Here is a 19,057-nt window from a genome sequence, read left to right on the forward strand (position 1 = left end):
CAAGGTACGAGAATGGCAATCCCATCACAAAAGACTTGCTAAGACCCGTAATTTTGGCTTGTATTATATATATATATATAATATATATATATATATATATATATATATATATATATATATATATATATGATGGTGATGGAAAAAAAATGTTCTGTAACAACAGAATTCCATCTAATAAAAGGAGCCCTTTAAGTCCTGTTTTAGCCAATCTGTACATGGAATACTTTGAAACTACAGTAATAAATGCAATAAAACCCAAAAACATGCTGTGGATGAGATACATGGATGACATCCTACATTTTGGGATAATAAGTGGGGTAATTTTAATGAATTCCTCTCAAAATTAAACGCATTAGTGCCCAGCATCAAATTTAAAGTTGAATGGAAACAGACAACAAAATTCCTTTTCTTGATGTTTTAATAATCAGAGACACGACAGAATACAAATTTACCATATACAGAAAACCAACGTTCTCACTTTCATATATTCACTACTTTAGCTATCACGACATTACTATCAAGATAGGTGTAGCTAGCAACCTATTCTTAAGAGCCTTACGAATTTGTTCCCCAGATTTCCTGGAAAAAGAATTTGAACTAATTCGCAAGCAACTTTCATCTTTAAAGTATCCTGACCATATAATTGAGAAAGCAATTCAAAAAGCAAAAACGTAATTTTCTACCGACCCCCTAAAGACAAGACCAGAGACACACCCAACAATAAAATAAAAATTCCTCACCTGGAGACGATTAAGAGAGTAACCCACACCCTTGGGAAATCTCCAAAAACCCTTTTGCATTTACCTACCCAAATACCTTAGCCAAATCCCTGATTAACAATCCAACAAAAGACATCTCCCAAAGACTCTGGGTATATGAGATCCCATGCCAGGACTGTGACCAATCTTACATCGTATTTACAGGTAAATCACTTCCCCAGAGATTAATACAACACAAACGGTCAGTTAGGTATGGACAACAGAACTCGGCTATTTTCAACCATATAAATGAACATAACCATAGAATGAAATCTGGAATTTGTCACGTGTAATTTATAGCAGCAACTGCTGGTACAAGAGTCAAATGATGGAATCGGCCTTAATAAAGAGAAGCAGGTAATGAACATCTCAAAAGGGGCGTGGATCTCAGATGTCGTTGACGAAGTTTTCATTCAACCAACGCTTAAGAAGATTAAAGGAAGATTATCAGCGGGGGTGACCTAAATTGGCATACTTGTGGATGGATCTCTTGGTATAAATACCACCTTTTCTGTAAACTTTTCTCATTCATATACCTGAAGAGAGAGACAGCAGTCTCTGAAATATATAGTACTTTTCTCTCTACATTTTGGTGTTTTTATGGGCTCCTTTTATTATATATATATATATATATATATATATATATATATATATATTGTTTATTGTACTCTCTCTCTCTCTCTCTCTCTCTCCTCTCTCTGATGGCAACGAATTAGTTGTTATTTATTCATCATTAATATTACATAAAATACTGAGCACCAAATATAGGCTGCCATACCTGTTTAGTGATAACAGATTATAATATGTAGGAAAGCAATATATATATATATATATAGATATCATATATATATATATCTATATATATATATTATATAGATATATATATTTATTCGTACTCTCTCTCCCTCTCTCCTCTCTCTGATCAACGAATTTGTTGTTATTTAATTCATCATTAATATACATAAAATACTGAGCACCAAATATAGGCTGCCAACCTGTTTATGATAACCGAAATTATTGGGTAGGAAAGCAAAATATATATTATATTATATAATATATAATATAGAAATATATATATTTTATAGATATATATTATATATATATTTATATATATATATTATATATTATATTTTATATTTGTTTTACCATATTCTCTCTCTCTCTCTCTCTCTCTCTCCCCACTCTCTTCTCTCTCACTCTCTCTCTCTCGCTCTCTGATGGCAACGAATTAGTTGTTATTATTCATCATTAATATTACATAAAATACTGAGCACCAAATATAGGCTGCCATAACCTGTTTAGTGATAACAGATTATATATTATGTAGGAAAGCAAATGCGGTGTTTATTTCCATTGCAATTATTGATGTTCAGTCAGAATGTCATCTTCCCAGCTGGTTCCCATTTTTATATGGGGACACCGTTTCGGATGAACCGTTTCCATCTCTTCCTATCCTGTATTCTTTCATATCTCTTTTGAATATGATTCTGACTTGTGCACATAATGATCTTTCATTGCAATCTGCACAAGAAATACGTCTGAAGAACAAAGGCATCAATTGCCAGTAAAAGTGGAAATGATGACTGGTTTGCGTCTCTTATTTTGCGCTTATGAACGCTCTTCGTTCTTCTTATATATAAGTGTGGTGTCGACTCCTTCCCACATTAACCCACCGTCTGCTACAACAACTTTACGTTGACGTCTGCCGTTGCCGTGTGTCGCGACGTCTTGTTTTGTGCAATTACTCTTGAATTTTGTTGTGAAAACAGGTATGCTTTATACAGAGCTTTCTTTTCTTGCTATTGAATAATGTCGTCGTGAAATTTTGTCGAGACAGTATTGTTTAAAGTGAAGGGAAAAGTGGAACATGGAAAGAGAGAAACTACTACTAAGCTAGTCATGCCCCTCTGACTACTAAGGCTATTCATGTCTCGAAGGGCAAGGTCACGGGCTGGTTAAATGGGAGGGGCAGGTTAAGCTTAAACGTAACACCATCATAACTTCTAATAATGTTTCGTTTTCGCAATTTTGAATTATATGATTAATTAATACCTAGGTACTAGGTAGTAGTACCTAGGTCATGTTAGCTATACCTACTAACCTATATGGGCGGAACGGCGTTGGCAAGGGCACTCTTATGAAATAGTAGCTAGGCTAACCTACGACGGCAGTATTGTGGCCCAAGGCTTATTTTAGTAGTCTGGCCTGTCGTATGGAGGTACCTTTAAGCTGTCCATAAGCGACATACGTACTAGGTAGTAGATGACACTATTCCATAATCAGCCTGCTGTGTTTTCTGTATTACAACTTAAGGTTAAATCGTAGTTTAGCGAAATCCAGGATACCTAGGGCTAGCCAACGTAGCCTTTCTCTGATGTGTACCTCAGGCATGGCTAATTCACTGGGATTCAGAGATTCCTTTGCTTGATATTGCACAACAAGGAAAAAATCCCAGGTGAGGCCAGCCTCCAGTTGGTTAGGAAGTCTACTCAGATCCTCCCACCAATTAGTAGGGTAAAAAACCGCATGGTACAGGGGTGGACCATGTACAATCAATGTGTACAACCCCAAGAAAAATACATTATAACGCGTCCTGACACCGGAGTAGAGGTCTTTAGCTCCGTTTCTCACCAAAAACAAGTCGCGTCTGATGCCCATCTCCGATGTCAGGACGCGTTATAATGTACTTTTTTTGGGGTTGTACACATTGATCGTACATGGTTCACCCCTGTACCATGCGGTTTTTTACCCTAAGTCTTCCTATGTAAAGACCAGTGATTTGTATTCGTGTAGGAACAAATGACAAATTTTAAAAGTAATTTGTATTTTTTCTAACATGCAAACCTGACATCTTTTCATAAACTGCCCACCTCTAGCCACAAGGTATTCTGTTACCTGGGCTATAATGCAAGTGGTTACGCGACTCAACAAAGGGAGGTGGTGAGGGTACCCCTCGCCTCTCTCAATGATAGTGCAGCTACTGAACACCCTTGTTGTGTAGAATAGCCTGCTCCAGCTTGCGTTTAAGGTCATTTCTATGTAAAAACCTCAGGTTTGTATGTTAAGGAAAGTACAAATTAATTTTAAAATTTGTCATTTCATCTTACTTGAAGTCTTATACATTATAACAACTAAGCTAGTGAATGTGAAATGGGCAAAGACTAAGTGTGTTGTCATAAAATAGGTTTGGTAATCAGGCTAGATGACACTAGTTTCTTGCTGAGTACTTCATATGCCCTTAGCATAATCTGCTTTATTTGCAACTGCCTGTAATAAGGCTTAAGTTTTAATATTTTTTGCTATTAATAAATTGTACTTGTGTAAATCCCCACCATTTCCCCTCCACCCATTGCCTGGAGGGATTCAGAGAAGGAAACATTTGCTATTTATTTGGGGGAAAACAGAAAAGAGAAAGTGTTAGAAATGTTTACTTCATATGAAAAGAAATGTAGTCATTCGAAGTGATAGATCTACCTCCTAATGTAACCTAAAAGTATACTTATATAGAATACCATGACCTCTAGCCATTTGAAGTGTAGACGTACCTCCTAACGTAACCTAAGTGGACGTATATAGGATATCATAACCTCAGCCTAATAAATCTGTAAGGATGCTGTGCCCTACCCAATTGGGATTAGCATAGGTCCCTACCCATAGTACTTTGAACTTGGGGAGTGAAAGTTGAGGTTCCTCCATACATGCTCGGTTTTCCAGAGCTGGAGACACTTTTGAAACTCCATAGGCTACAAACTAGTAAACACATCAGGTAGACGTATTATCATTTTCATTTAGGGAGAGTATTAACCAGATTTTGATGTAGCTGATGCAGGTTATTACTGTTAATTGTATGTCACAATACCAAAGTTATATCTGATGGCTACCTTGTAAACTGTTTTAATTGTAATAGGATATTATATTTTCATATCCTATCTTCAGTGGAAGAAATCCCCTTATGTTATTATGTTGAGAAAGGGCAAATGCTTGCATGTGTAATGTTTGCAAAAGGAAACCCAGAGCTTCTTTTTGAAGAGAGCAGGATTGAGTTGAAGCTGTAAAGTGGTTTTCTTGTCACAATTGTCATCATATTCCCTATAAGAGGGTACCCTATTTTTTTTTGAAGCAGTAGGCTATATAAATTACTCATCATTTCATTGCTGCAATATGATTACATCATATTGGGTAATTAATCATTTATCTGACTACCATAGTTATTGTTTATATGTCATTGGAAGTAACGAAATGATCCCTCATTTTGTAACTACAGAATTTTTAGCTGCATTAAAGCATGGAATTTGTTTAGGATATTTAAAGCCCTAACTCTTGATAGGCAGAAGTATAATGTGTGTGGTTTTTTTTCACAAACAATAATTTGCGTCACATTTTGCATCTCTTCAAGTTTGAGAAGTCATCAACTTTATGATTTTTATTCATAACTTTTTGACAGAAACAGTGGCACCTGTTTTTTTACTATATACGTACATATGATAAACAGTCATGCAGATGGGACTTTATATCAACACTGCATAAATGTACATGAACAAAAATGTACTGTACAGTATATAGATTTTCTCAAGCCATCTTGGCTGGGTAGCACAACATTTTATGATGCAAAGAAAACTTGCATGAGTAGCTGTGTTTTAGCTATGTACTCTTTTAATCTTGTCACCATAATTGTTTCTCTATCAGGTTATGATAAGTGTTCATAAGTCTAATCGTTATCTGTGATTACGAGATTGTTTACCAGCTGATAGTCACTCATGCTGTAATATCTGATAGTCACATCCATGAGCTGTTCTTCACTCAGACATTAGTTTTGTGTCATTTAAGTTTCTGTACTGTTGCAGATCTGATTTGGGTGCTAGCAAAAATTTCTCTGATAGTTTTGGATCCACTTTTATTTGTTTGGAAGTCATGTTGTCAAGGTCAGTCATTACAGTGATGTATGAAAGTCACTGCTACTTATAGAAAGCAGAATTTTATGGTCTTTGGATAATTTTGATGAGGAGGATCAGTAAAAAGTGAAAGATAGAAAATGTAGTGATATCCTTCAGCTATTTCTAGCATTTTGTGACTTCATTTGTGCATGAGTACTTAACAGTGCAGGATTTCATGTATGTACTACCATCTGCATTTTGCAAAATTTACTAAAAGGAATGTTTGTTCCAAAAGTATTTCCCCCATACTTACAGTGCCTGAGGTGCCACGTTTATAATAAGTATTGTAGCATATTTGGTAGTTGTGAACTTTGTAGTTCCTCGTTGGACGAGAGGTTTTCGCGCTCGGCTACCAATCCGGTGGTCTGAAGTTCGATTCTCGGCTTGGCCAAAGCGGAGTCAGAGGAATTTATTTCTGGGGATAGAAATTCATTTCTCTATATAATGTGGTTTGGATCCCACAATAAACTGTAGGTCCTATTGCTAGGTGACCAAGTGGTTCCTAGCCACGTAAAAATATCTAATCCTTCGGGCCAGCCCTAGGAGAGCTGTTAATCAGCTCAGTGGTCTGGTAAAACTAAGATATACTTAACTTTACTTGTTCCGATACGTAATACAAAACCCTCGGTCCTTTAACAATAGGAAGGTAACTAGCGGCAGCTGGGACGGTCGTAAGCTTCGAACAAGGGGAGAACGGTAGTTAACTGCTTGTCCGATCGTGCGCGCGCCCGCGCGCCCGAGAGGTGAAGAACCACTTTTGCTTTCGGCCGCGGGTGTGAAGGACGTGTTCGTCATCGCTCTCTGCCCGCTTCATCGTCGTATGCTTTGTTTATATTGTGTTTTCTACTAATGGTTTTGGTTTGAATCCTTGAAAATGAAACTGTAAGTACACTGTTTTCATTTTCATTACTTAATTATGAATCAACATGGAGCTATCGCCGTAGAGACGGCGATTTCCGCTCTTTTCATGAATTGGAACCCTTGAATTATGTCTCGGTGCCGAGGGCGGGCGCACTCGCGCCGAGTCATGTATTTTGGGCGAAAGTGTGTAATTGAAAGATGTAAGTACTCTTTTTCATTATATTTTTGCCCTGTGCGTTCGTTGCCGAGAGCTTGATTGCGCTCGGCAAGAGCCTCTTATTTTGTATGAATAGAATGCAATGAAAGTGGATTCGCAATGCAGTTTTCTTTTCATTTTCATTTATTAATTGCATCAAATTTAATTTTGGATCAATTTCCGTCCGCTCTTACCCGGGAATTAATCTTTACGATTTATTGCTGCTGAAAGCGAACAAAATAGCAAGTTGCAGTATTGTTCATTTTCATATATATTTATGATAGCATCATATTTTTATGGATCAAGTTTCCGCTCTTACCGGGAATTGATTTTTCCCTCTTTAAGTTCTATGAAGTGAATCGCAAGTGCAGTATTCTGTTTCATTTTCATATTACTTTTCACTGCTGTGAGGGGTAGTTAGGGGGAAGCCGAAGGTCTCTGCCAGGCAAGTCGTCGGAAAGCTCTCCCGCGACTCCCTTGGTATCCGATTCTTCGTCTTCTTTCCTGCCCCCCGCTCAGCTTCTCGTATTTTGTTTTTTTTTGGGGTCTTCCTTCCGTTCGGGGTGGGGCAGTCTCCCCCCCCCGTGCGTGAGGGAACCCCTCTTACTAATCTGTCTATGCTACCGCAGGTGCTACAGCCGTGGGAGACGAACCTTGGACAGGTATGGACCACTGCGGCTGCAGGGCGTGCCTAGCATCCACGATCTGCTGCAGAGTCTAGCGAGGTCTGGGGCGGTGACCTTGGAGTGGTCTCCACTACAACCTTCACGCCGCTTATGCTGCTTCCCCCCGCTGGTCTACACTCCCCATGCTGTGTCGGTGACGCCGTCTGCCGCTTCTAGGGCCGGTCGCCGCCGTACCGAGGAGGGGTATGCCGCCGCCGCCTGTGTTTTCTTCGTGTTGCCTGCCCCAGACTGTTCCGCTGTTCCAGCAGCTCGCCCCTGGACCGGCCGCCAGTACCACGCTGGCTGCCGATGATTCTACGAGGCGATGGCTGGGCCTGCCGTACCTGTCGCTGATGTGGTTCCCGCTACTGGCTTGGCTGTCCCTTCTGTGTTTACCGCTGCCGCTGTTCCTGCCGCTCCTGAGCTGGTTGCTGTTCCTGTCGCTCCTGGTTCCTGCGCCCTGTCCATGCTGGTCCTGCCCATGGTGTGTCCTTCCCCAGTCCCAGGTCCTTCCGGACAGGTGCAGTCGGGCCGTGTTGCTTCGGCAATAGGCCCGACTCTTTCCGGCCTGGAATAGGAGGACCTGACGACTGTCCTGCGTGAGCTGAACGAAGAAGAGGAAGGTGTCATCTTCGTCTGTTGCTGCCTCTTCCCCTTCGATCTTCTAAGGCCCATAAGCCGAAGAAGAAGAAGGCTGCCTCCCCCCCCTCAAGAAGTCTCCTTCGGGAACTTCTAAGGGCCCGTCCCACCTCGGTGGGACGGGGGTCCTTCTGCTCCTTCGGGAGCGGGGCCCGTCTCCCTTCCGTAATGGAAGAGATAGACGGGGACCAGAGGAGTATCGGTTAGCTCTGGTACTTCCTCGCCTGGTGCTAGCGGCGATGCCGCTACGCCAGGTTCCGGCTCGGTCTCTCGTTCGCGGGAGATCCTGAGTGTACGCTCTCCCTCGGGAGACCGTGCAGCCAAAGTTTCGGCGCCAGAGTTCGCTCGGCGCCAAGACCACGGCACGGAGCAGAAGGCTGGCGAGAACCGCTCAGGTGACTCTCGCCAGGCCAGCGGCCGCTCTCGCAGCGACCAGCTGGTAACCGGGTTTTGTTATTCCCCCTAAGAAGACTCCTTCGGGAACTTCGAAGGGCTCGTCACATTTCCGGTGTGACGGGGGGGGGGTTCTTCTGCTGGTCCTCCTGTTCCTTCGGGAACGGGGCCCGTCTCCCCTTCTGAGAAGAAGAAGAAGACGGGGACCAAGGTGTGCTGGCTACCGCTGGTACACCCTCGCCTGGTCTTGGCAGCTCTGCTGCTAAGCCAGGTACCGGCTCGGTTTCTCGTCCGCGAGAAGTTCCGAGTGTACGATCTCCTTCGGGTGACCGTGCAGCCAAAGTTAAGACGCCTGAGTTCGCTCAGCGTCATGACCGAGGCACGGAGCAGAAGACTGTCGAGAGCCGCTCAGGTGACTCTCGCCAGGCCAGCGGCCGCTCTCGCAGCGACCAGCCGGTAGCCCCATCCCGGGTGGACGTGACGGTCTCTGACCGGCCACGGGTTGAGGCTGGGAAGAGGTCCCCCAGGTCCCCTCGACCGACGGTACCAGCCTCGGCTGGTACCAGCGGTTTGACGTGCCGCGAGGACGCTCACCGTCTCACGGCGAAAGCGAGCTCTGCAGGTCACCTGACCGCCGCTCCCACAGGGACCGGGCGGATACGGTGACCAGCAGCAGCTCGTCTGACGCACGGGACCGGGGTCTACGTGCTCAGTCGAGCCGCTCGCCACAGGTGAGCGGCACGGCCAGGCCTGCAGATCGATCCCCACCGCGGGTTGGTGATCGGCTGCAGCCCCCCACGTACGCTGGTCCTGCCAGCGAGCGGGGGGGAGCGTCAGGTCTGTCCTCTCCACTACCTTCAACTTCCTCGGGCTACACCGGGAAGAGCGAGGTAGCTAGGAGTGATCGTGAGAGGTGCGCCGCTCACGATCCCGTCACGACGCCGCACGTGCCACGTATGGTCCTTAGGACCAACCAGGACCGGTTACGCGCAAGTGATTGGAAGGCGGACCGTCAGGGGGGAGAGGGGGGGTAGCGTCAGTTCTGTCCCACACCCATCGACCGATACCTTCAAACTTCCTCGGCATACGCCAGGAAGAGCTAGGTATATAGGAGTGATCGTGAGATGCGCCGCTCACGATCCCGTCACGACGCCGCACGTGCCAGGTTGGTCTTAGGACCAACCAGGACGTACGCGCAAGTGATTGGAGGCAACCGTCAGGGATCTGTTGCTGGTCCTTCTTCTGAAGGAGGAGGGTCCTGGGAGCTGCTCTTGTTGGAGGGACTGGACGGTCCTACTCCTCAAGACGCTGTAACTTCCGAGATTCAGAGTAACTTTACCCAGGTTATTGCACTGATTCGTCAGCACAACGACCGGGGGGAAGGATCGCCGCTCCCACCAGCAGAGCCCATGTCTCTGCTCGAGTCGTTTTGGGGCCCGAGAGGGAACCCAAACCGACGGTGGGTATGCCGCGATCGGAGCTTACGATTCTGTCTTGAACCAGTCTCTCTCGTCTCCGGACAAGAAGGCTCTCTCAGTTCTGGCCGGTCGATCAGCTACTTCCACCTCCTCTACTGCGACAGCGGCGTTTCTACGTGTCTTCGGACACCGTATTTAAATACTCCTTCGGTCCTCCTGAGAGGTTTCGACCTCGACGAGGACTGGAATGAGTCGGAGGACGGTATCGGCTCTCTCCTGTCAGGTGTCGATCAGCCCCACCCAGACGACGTTCACAGTGGCGGCAGACCCTTACTACAGTGAGAGTTCGTAAACCTCCTCGGGGGAAAAACGTTTTCTCCTGACGATACGTTTTCCCAGACTCTGAGAGGCCATCGCCGCAAGGCGATGGCTGCTCCTACTCTTCTCCAACTGCTAGTTCCACTGGGAAGGCGAGCGAGTATCCAATTCCTCCCCCATTCCCTCTCTCCTTACGGCTACGAGGGAAAGGGAAGGATCCTACAGAGATTTCTCTGTAGGATCCCACGTTGGGGACTGCGCTACCAGGGGGACCTTCGGGTCCTACCTGACGTAAGCCCCGGTCGTTGAGGAGGGATCCTGCCCCATTCTCGATTTCTACGGGAATCGAGAGGACCACCAGCCGATATCGTTTGACGAATTCGGTGGGGGTTTCGCAGACTGCTTAGAATTCTACGGAATTTCTAGCGCATTCAGAGTGTTTAGAGTTTCTTACGATCTCCAAACACTTAGGCGAGACCACGGTCCAAAGTGAGCGAGACGAGAATCCCCGATATGTTACACGATAATCGGGAACCTCGCCTATGCTCGAATTCCTGGAATTTCTAGCATTAGGAAGAAGACTGCTGCTGAAAGAAGACTATCTCACAGTAGGCGACCAACCTGGAATAGAGAAGAACGGACGGGAATATCCAGTTTGGCTGGAACTATCGTCTTAGTATTCTGTTCACCATTGAAGCTTTCCTTCGAGGAAGACTTCTCCTTCACTCTCTTTAATAGAGACGAAGGTGGTCGATCTCCAATCCTTATTTTGTTTTCTTGAAGGAAAGAATTTAGGATGGAGATCGTTGTTCAGAATCCTACAAATATCTACGTATATTAACCTCGCGACATGATTCTGCTAAGCAGTTGAATGGTCCGAGGGGGTAGGCGCATATCCTGGTTATTCTACGGATTGCGACTTAGACGAAAAGTATTCTAATTGAACTGCAACCCGGGTTGCCTGCAACCTCCCAGGAGTTTCCAGTTTCAATTTTATATACTTATGGTGTTGTCACAACAACACCATTTTAGCTTTTATATTTACCGAAATTCGTTTCGCTTAAATATAATTGCTCGAGCATATCTTTTTATGCTCGGTGGTTCTAGCCGAACGCATTCCTTCGTGGAAAGGATTACTTTGGCAACTAGGATGACGAGTCAGCGACAGCTACTGCGTATTGAATTGCCCGAGGCATTTCAGTATCAGCTGCCGCTTTGAGATAGACGGTTGTTTATGTCTTTCTCACCTGCTTTGATTGAATAACAACCGTATCTCTGCCCAACAATCACGGACTTAAGTCTCTGATTAACGGGGATTCTCGCATACATGAATGACCATCTACTGCTGAGAAACGCTAGTATTCATCGTCTTCGGTATTGCGAGAATTTTAAACAGAGATATCTATTCGACTCTCATCTTTCTGTTTACCGCACGGTAACAGAATTCTGTAATAGTCTCTTGCTGCATCGTATCCCGATAATGCGAATGATTTTTGCGGAATCTGAGTTTGTCCTCAAAATATCTTGTATTCGGAGGTGTACCATTGTTCACCCCGGATTAGCAGATGTATTGAAAGACATCGCCTACTCCCACACCTGCCAGCTCTACTTCCAAACGTTCAGCCCATGAGAAGCAGTTCTTCAAGCGGCGCTCCCCTGTGTTTCATTACTGAAGAACGCCCCGCTTTCATTGCACAACGGACAGCAATGAAATGGCGGTTAGCGTTTTCAGTCATGTGTAAGCACAGGTTTAGACTCTTTGAGATTCCCTTTCTCTCGATTCAGCTGGAAGACGTAGGTTGCATTCATTGCCTACCTTCGTCTTCAACGTCACATAGTGTTGTTTCTCCTTAAGCTGAGATTCAACATCTAGGAGATTTTCTTGCCATCAGGGACCTCGGTCTTTTGAAGGCAATTGACTTTCGCCTTTTGAGCTTATGCATTAAGAGAATCATCGCCGCGCCGTCCGGCATCGGTGACTAACAAATATTTTATTTGTTTGGTCTCTCAGCATAACTCTTTAAGAGTTATGCTCTTATGCGAAGGTCACGTGACTTACCCGGATGCTTGGACAACTTGCCTCTACTGATTCCGAACCAGTCAGTCGGCAGCTGGTCAGAGCATCCGAGTCAGTTACGAACTATGCTGTGGACTTAGTTCGGTTGTTCCAGAGCAATCATTACTTCGTCTTAATAGCTTGTCAGTATGAGTACTGTACATAACCAAAGTCGAGAAGAGGGATAGGTCATACGACTATTCCCTTCTTTTCGTCTTAGGTAACTGCATGACTTCTCTTGAGAAGTCAAGCACAAAGGGATGGGGATTTGTGACGCTCGATTTCGTACCGATCTTCGTAGCGAAGACTCAGAACCCTTCGGTAACTGACGATTGGTTCGAGTCCTTCACAATACCCTCCCTAATGGACGTCACCGCCTCCGATACGAAGGCTATGCTGCTTTGTCCTGTGAAGGTGCGACGGAGCTGTCTGAAGAAACTCGACACCAGGATGAGTGTGGACGCCTCTTCATCATTCTCTCGCGTTCCGCAAGAACTTCTCCGTGGCGCAGGTAATGAAGGCAGGCGCCTGGTCCAACCGGACCGCATGCACCTCCTTCTACCTTCAGGATATTGCCCACAGTTTCCTTGGATCTTTTTCCTTGGGAACCGTGGTGGTTGCTCAACACGTTGTGTAGTTAACCCAGACCCTCGCAGGCTGAACAGCATCGAGTCCTGGTGTGACCGTCATAAAACTCGGATGAGGAAATGAGAGTGTGACTGGCTCCTCTTCCCATCTTTTTCTTCCCTCTACCTTTGGGTAGAGGGACACGGTCGTCACCCTGCTGGGTAAGGACGAGATGCAAGGTGAGCTACTCAATAGAGCACCATCCTAATCCCTTTCAGTAGGGATAGGTAGTAAATATCCACCACTTCCTCCAACAAGGGGGAGGAAGTGGATGCCAAATTGAGACAAACCCATCATTTTATGATTGTCTCTTGCAAACAGGAACAAGTTCTTGCTTGCTGGTACGAAGAGATACGCTTGCCTCTCTCTTAGTACTTGGCCCAGAGGTCTGACCATTGATCCTGCGGTGCACACCCGATCAATCGGACAGAGGTTTGGATCCCTCCCTTGCTCTTACGACCAGGGAGGCACTCCAGGGTTGGACGAACACCAGTCTGTTCACCAAAAAGACTCAGATTCCTCCCAACCAAGAAGTGAGTCTTCCTATTGTTAAAGGACCGAGGGTTTGTATTACGTATCGGAACAAATGACAATTTGTCGAAAATTGCATTTTTCCTAACTATACAAACCTGAGGTCCTTTTACATATAGTCCCACTCATGCCACCCTCACTCTGCAACTTTTTGCATGGGCCTAAAGCAAAAGTGATTCTTCACCTCTCGGGCGCGGCGCGCGCGCACGATCGGACAAGCAGTTAACTACCGTTCTCCCCTTGTTCGAAGCTTACGACCGTCCAGCTGCCGCTAGTTACCTTCCTATTGTTAAAGGACCTCAGGTTTGTATAGTTAGGAAAAATGCAATTTTCGACAAATTGTCATTTTTGTGAACTTTTGTGAACTAACTGTAAATTTGAGGTACTACTCAGAGTTGTAGTTTAATATCTTTTTATTTATTGCTTCATGCTGAGCAGTGGACGCTTCCAAGCCTGTTATAGCATACAGGATGTTAACCATGGGTTTGGTACGTTTCTGTAGCTGTCACTCTCCATATTGTTACTAACGTCTGCTAATAGTAAACCAGGTTTTCTTAGGTAATTCTCTGTAATAAAAGTCACTCTCATCAATGAGGCTTTTTTTTTAGCATACAATTCTTTGGGTAGGTTGGAATCTCCTCTCACTTTTTTCTTTGTTTTAAAAAGATGTGCTTTTGAGTACATTGGTACTTTTTATATTTCAGTATGTGCTGTAAGTACTACTAACTGTAGTATTCTGTTTTGATTACTAAACTCCTCCCCTTCAATATTTTTTTATTAGTTTATTAATATTTTTTTAATAAGGGTTATTATGAAAGGTCAGCAATAACCTGGAAGGGCTCCTCCATTATGTACAGTCAGACAATGTTGTTACTAATCGCAAATTATGGAGCCAATTAGATGAATATTAGGCAACGTCTTTTGCCAGCTTTTAGGGCTACGTAGTCCGAAATAATTGTTTGTCACTTCATAAACTTTTGTACTCTGGTTTTAAAAACTGAAATTTTTATTTGGCTTGATTGTCATATGTATAGTGATGAATAGCATAATGATTTAGATTTTGATGTATGTTAGAATCACATTAATAAGTTATGTGATGTTGAATCTGGATTGACTAGACAAAAACAGTTTGACTCCAATAGTCTTGAAGTACAGACACCACCCTAATTACAAACATTCAACTTACAAACATTCAGAGATACAAAGAAATGTGATAAATTGAAACTGTGTTCAGAGCGTTCCCCTTTGCCGCCCCTAAGTTCAAATTTTATTTTGCTTGCCTATTCTGTACATACAGTACTTATGGTACATTGTGTTTTAGGAGGAAAAAACCTTACAATACTGTATTGATTTTCTATCATACTTAATGGTAACTAACATGAAAACAATTCTGTATACAAATGGCTTTACTATACATATGTCAATCAAGCCAAATAAAAATTTCAGTTTTTCAAACCAGTGTACAAAAGTTTCTCAAGTGACAAACCATTATTTCAGAATATGTAACCCTAAAAGCCAGCAAAAGATGTTGTCTAACTCAGTTTTAAGTAGGGTTATGTTTGTACAGTACTAATTTCTTGATTTCCAAATAATTTTTATACATTTTCCCTTGAAAACCAGGACATTCAAAATAGAATGCGGAGTAAGCAGGATTGGAATACCATGATTATCTCTACTGCATCACCAAAGTATAGTGAATTGTTATTCAGGTATCATTCATAATGTAAGCCATTTCTTTGGTAACTGCATTTTTCAATAACAATTGACTAGTGCCCAAGCCTAATCACTAAAGGAAGTCCTTTTGATAGTTGAGTTTATAATTCATATATTTTTAAGTAATTTTTATAAAGGTCTCTTATGTTCATTATTTGAAAAATAAAAAAAAGTTACTGATGTTGACCACCATGACACTGCCTGGCATCGAACCTAAATTTTAGAACATTAATAATCAAACACTTAAATACTTATGTTTATTTTAGGTTGGGAAATGTTTTGACCGTAAGTAGCTAATGCATAAAAGAATGTCCGTAAAGAAAAAACCTCTTAAATATTACTGTATCAGTGCATTTCTGTGCTAAATTTGAGTTCACAGGCTTTCCTGATCCAGTTTTAAATCAATGATTTTAGGCTTAAAGGATGCAAATTCCAAAAAGTAAGCTTGTCACTTGTATAAAAGTGTATTTCAGACATATTACTGTGTATGAAGATAGTGTATGTGGTGAAATTGAATCGTGAAAAATTTTGGTAAATCTCTTAACTTCAGATTCAAAATAATTATGCTCAAAATAGGTCAGAGACTTATTATGTATAAAAATGTTGTGCGATACTTGGTGAGTCAAACTATTTAAATACAGCACTTTTGTGTTCATGATGAAAGTGCTTTAACAGTTTCCGAGAACTTAACATATAGCCTCTCTTATGTATACCATCCCCTTACACATCTGACAAAAATAGTATATAGAGTAAAAAGAATATAAGAAAATTTATGTCGCCTGGGAAGCTTTCATATGGATTGATAGCCAAGATACACTGTGCTTATCCTTTTAAGGATGTCTTACGTGCAGCACCAATGATTAACAATTTCCTTTTCTCATTAATTAGTTTTAGATTTACCACTATTATTATATACTCTTAAGAGATTTTATTGTGTTCTGTATTTGTTAATTTGATACTAATTACTTCTTTCTGATTTTAGGAGAATGCAGGCTGGGATGCAACAAGGTGGAGCACCTCCAGGTCCTCCTGTAATGGCTCCGATGTCAAAAGTGGAGTTATCTGTTTCAGCTAAGTGAGTGTTTGTTTCAGTCCATAAAATGTAACTGAAATGAGCTTCAGTTTATGTGACCTGATGTTGCCAAATTGTAACGTAATTCATAAGTAGGTTTATAGCAATGGATACAAAGCAGAATGTTGCTTTTAAAAACTAGGGTAATTGCAGTTAAAATGAAGCATTTAGTGAAAATGTTTTACTTATTTATCCTGACAGATTAAAGATAAGTACTGTACATGAGAATAATTTTGGCTTTCACTATCCTCATTTTTTGACAGAAATCTCCGAGACCGTGATGCCTTGAGCAAGAGTGACCCTTTGTGTATTTTGTATTTGAAAGAGACAGGACACGATAGATTCTTTGAGATTGGACGGACTGAGATGATTAAAGACTCCCTTAATCCACAGTGGATAAGAAAATTTGAGATCGACTATCGCTTTGAGGAGCGACAGGTATGCATGTATACTAAAGTGCATTCAATCTGGATATAACTTGGGACACTCCCCATCAGGGTACTATACCATACGTCTGGTACCATTAATAGCTTTCTTAATTATTCAGAGGTGAGAGGAGAAGGAAGCTGGTTTGGGGTTCACAGCAATTTTATTAATGGAACCATTATGCATATTGTTATTTTACTATATTACTTTATATTATGTATTGTATGAATTTATAAATGAGCAATATTGTTTAGTATTATATTGCATACTTTGCAATACTATTATATACAGGGTGTAACTCAATTTTATGCAAATAATTTGGAAAATGAAAGAAAAGGTCATTCTGAGTAAAATGTTCTATAAACATATGCATTTTAAGGCTTCGTTTGTCGGTAACATGAATTTTTAAAATACACAAGTCTTATCATTAAACAGGCAAATAAGATGGCACAAAGGAATGTCTGAGTAAGTAGTCGGGGATATGGGGGGAGGGAGATGGAGCTGGTCAGTTCAGTTGTTACTCTGAACAGTCAAGCTTTTCTGCCAAGATAAGTGAACATGTCTGGGTTACAAGTGTCAAATTCCAGATTCATTTTGAGAGCAAGAAATTGGAGACAATGCCTTACTATTCCAGTACAGGCGGTCCCCGGGTTACGACGGTTCCGGCTTACGACGTTCCGAGGTTACGACGCTTTTTCTTAAATATTCAATGGAAAAATCTGTCCTGGGTTACGACGCTTGTTCCGAGGTTACGACGCTGACGCTTCCGACGCTCCGAGTTTAACGACGCTTTTAAAAAACGCATACTATGATAAAAATCCTTTATAGTTTAGCACAGTATTAATAAAAATAAGTTTCGGTGGTTAGATTACAACAAAAATTTTGAGATTATGATGATTTTTCGACACACTTTTTATGTTGTACTTTTTCTATGTTTTTTTAGTGACGCCTCATATGCGGAACTAGTTTCCGAGCGATGAATACTAACTAGTTTACATATACACCCAAAAGCGCAAATAATGAAAAAATCATTGCTTGTTTCCAGTAATAATAACAAAACTAAGTTTCTGGTTAGATTACAACGCAAATTCCAAGTATCCAAAGAGAGACATTATCCAGTAATTTGACCGAGAGAGAGAGGAGAGAGATCGAGAGAGAGAGACGAGAGAGAGAGAGAGAGAGAGAGAGAGAGAGAGAGCGAGAGAGAGAGAGAGAGAGAGAGAGAGAGAGAGAGAGAGAGAGAGAGAGGCGTCTTCCGACGCTCCGAGTTAAGGACAGAGAAGTGTTTCGTTTCGTTTAAACGTTTTTTTGAGATTATGATGATTTTCGACACTTTTTATGTGTATTTTTCATGTTTTTTAGTGAGCCTCATATGCGGAACTAGTTTCCGAGCGAATGAATACATACTAGTTTACATATAACAGTCCAAAAGCGCAAATAATGAAAAAATCATTGCTGTTTCCAGTAATAATAACAAAACGAAGTTTCTGGTTAGAATTACAACGCAAATTCCAAGTATCCAAAGAGAGACATTATCCAGTAATTTGATCAGAGAGAGAGAGAGAGAGAGAGAGAGGCGTCTTCCGAACGCTCCGATTTAAGGACAGAGAAGTGTTCGTTTCGTTAAACGGTTTTGAGATTATGATGATTTTCGACACTTTTTTATGTTGTATTTTCTATGTTTTTTAGTGACGCCTCATATGCGGAACTAGTTTCCGAGCGAATGAATACACAAGTTTACATATAACAGTCCAAAAGCGCAAATAATGAAAAAATCATTGCTTGTTTCCAGTAATAATAAACAAAACGAATTTTTTGGTTAGATTACAACGCAAATTCCAAGTATCCGAGAGACATTATCCAGTAATTTGATCAGAGAGAGAGAGAGAGAGAGAGAGAGAGAGAGAGAGAGAGAGAGAGAGAGGAGAGAGAGAGAGAGAGAGAGAGAGGCGTCTTCCGACGCTCCGAGTTAAAGGACAGAGAAGTGTTCGTTTCGTTAAACGGCCTCTGACTCATGCCAGTAAATGTTTTGTTGATACTAATAATATAAGCCTATTTAAAGATACGTTTACTTTAATTAGTCTATATGATACGTAAATAGTAATCAACTGTTCTTGTAGCCCTCAATATTAGGCAAAATCGAAGTATCCAAAGAGGAGACATTATCCAGTACGTAATTTGATCAGAGAGAGAGAGAGAGAGAGAGAGACGCTTTGGCAACAATGGTCTCGGGGTGGGGGTTTTTATAGCTTCCTTCTGCTTGATGATCGTGGATATTGGTAGAAGGATTTCGACCATACTCGTTTGCCAAATCGACGATACGAACGCCACATTCATGCTTTGCTATAATTTCATGTTTTGCTTCCATCGAAATCATTTTCTTGGGTTTTTTCTTATCACCTGCTTTGTCTTTAGCTTTGAGACCCATGGTTAATAATGAAATAGACAAA

General features: G+C 42.1%; 1 protein-coding gene across 5 annotated transcripts in view; it reads left to right on the top strand.

Annotated features, from left to right (window-relative positions):
* Positions 1-2,405: 2,405 nt before the first annotated feature.
* The window catches only part of LOC135198783 (copine-8-like), a 139,609-nt gene continuing 122,957 nt past the window's right edge, over positions 2,406-19,057 (top strand). For 3 of the 5 annotated variants that reach the window (XM_064226719.1, XM_064226720.1, XM_064226721.1), the window contains exons 1-3: positions 15,044-15,105; positions 16,092-16,184; positions 16,445-16,619. In XM_064226719.1, the coding sequence (XP_064082789.1) occupies positions 15,059-15,105; positions 16,092-16,184; positions 16,445-16,619 (315 nt within the window). In that variant the 5' untranslated portion in view covers positions 15,044-15,058. Of the gene's footprint in view, positions 2,528-5,538; positions 5,681-15,043; positions 15,106-16,091; positions 16,185-16,444; positions 16,620-19,057 lie in introns of those variants that run through there. The other 2 variants (XM_064226723.1, XM_064226722.1) reach the window with 2 other exon arrangements.

Source organism: Macrobrachium nipponense, chromosome 22 (assembly GCF_015104395.2).
Source record: "Macrobrachium nipponense isolate FS-2020 chromosome 22, ASM1510439v2, whole genome shotgun sequence".
Classification (NCBI taxonomy): domain Eukaryota; kingdom Metazoa; phylum Arthropoda; class Malacostraca; order Decapoda; family Palaemonidae; genus Macrobrachium; species Macrobrachium nipponense.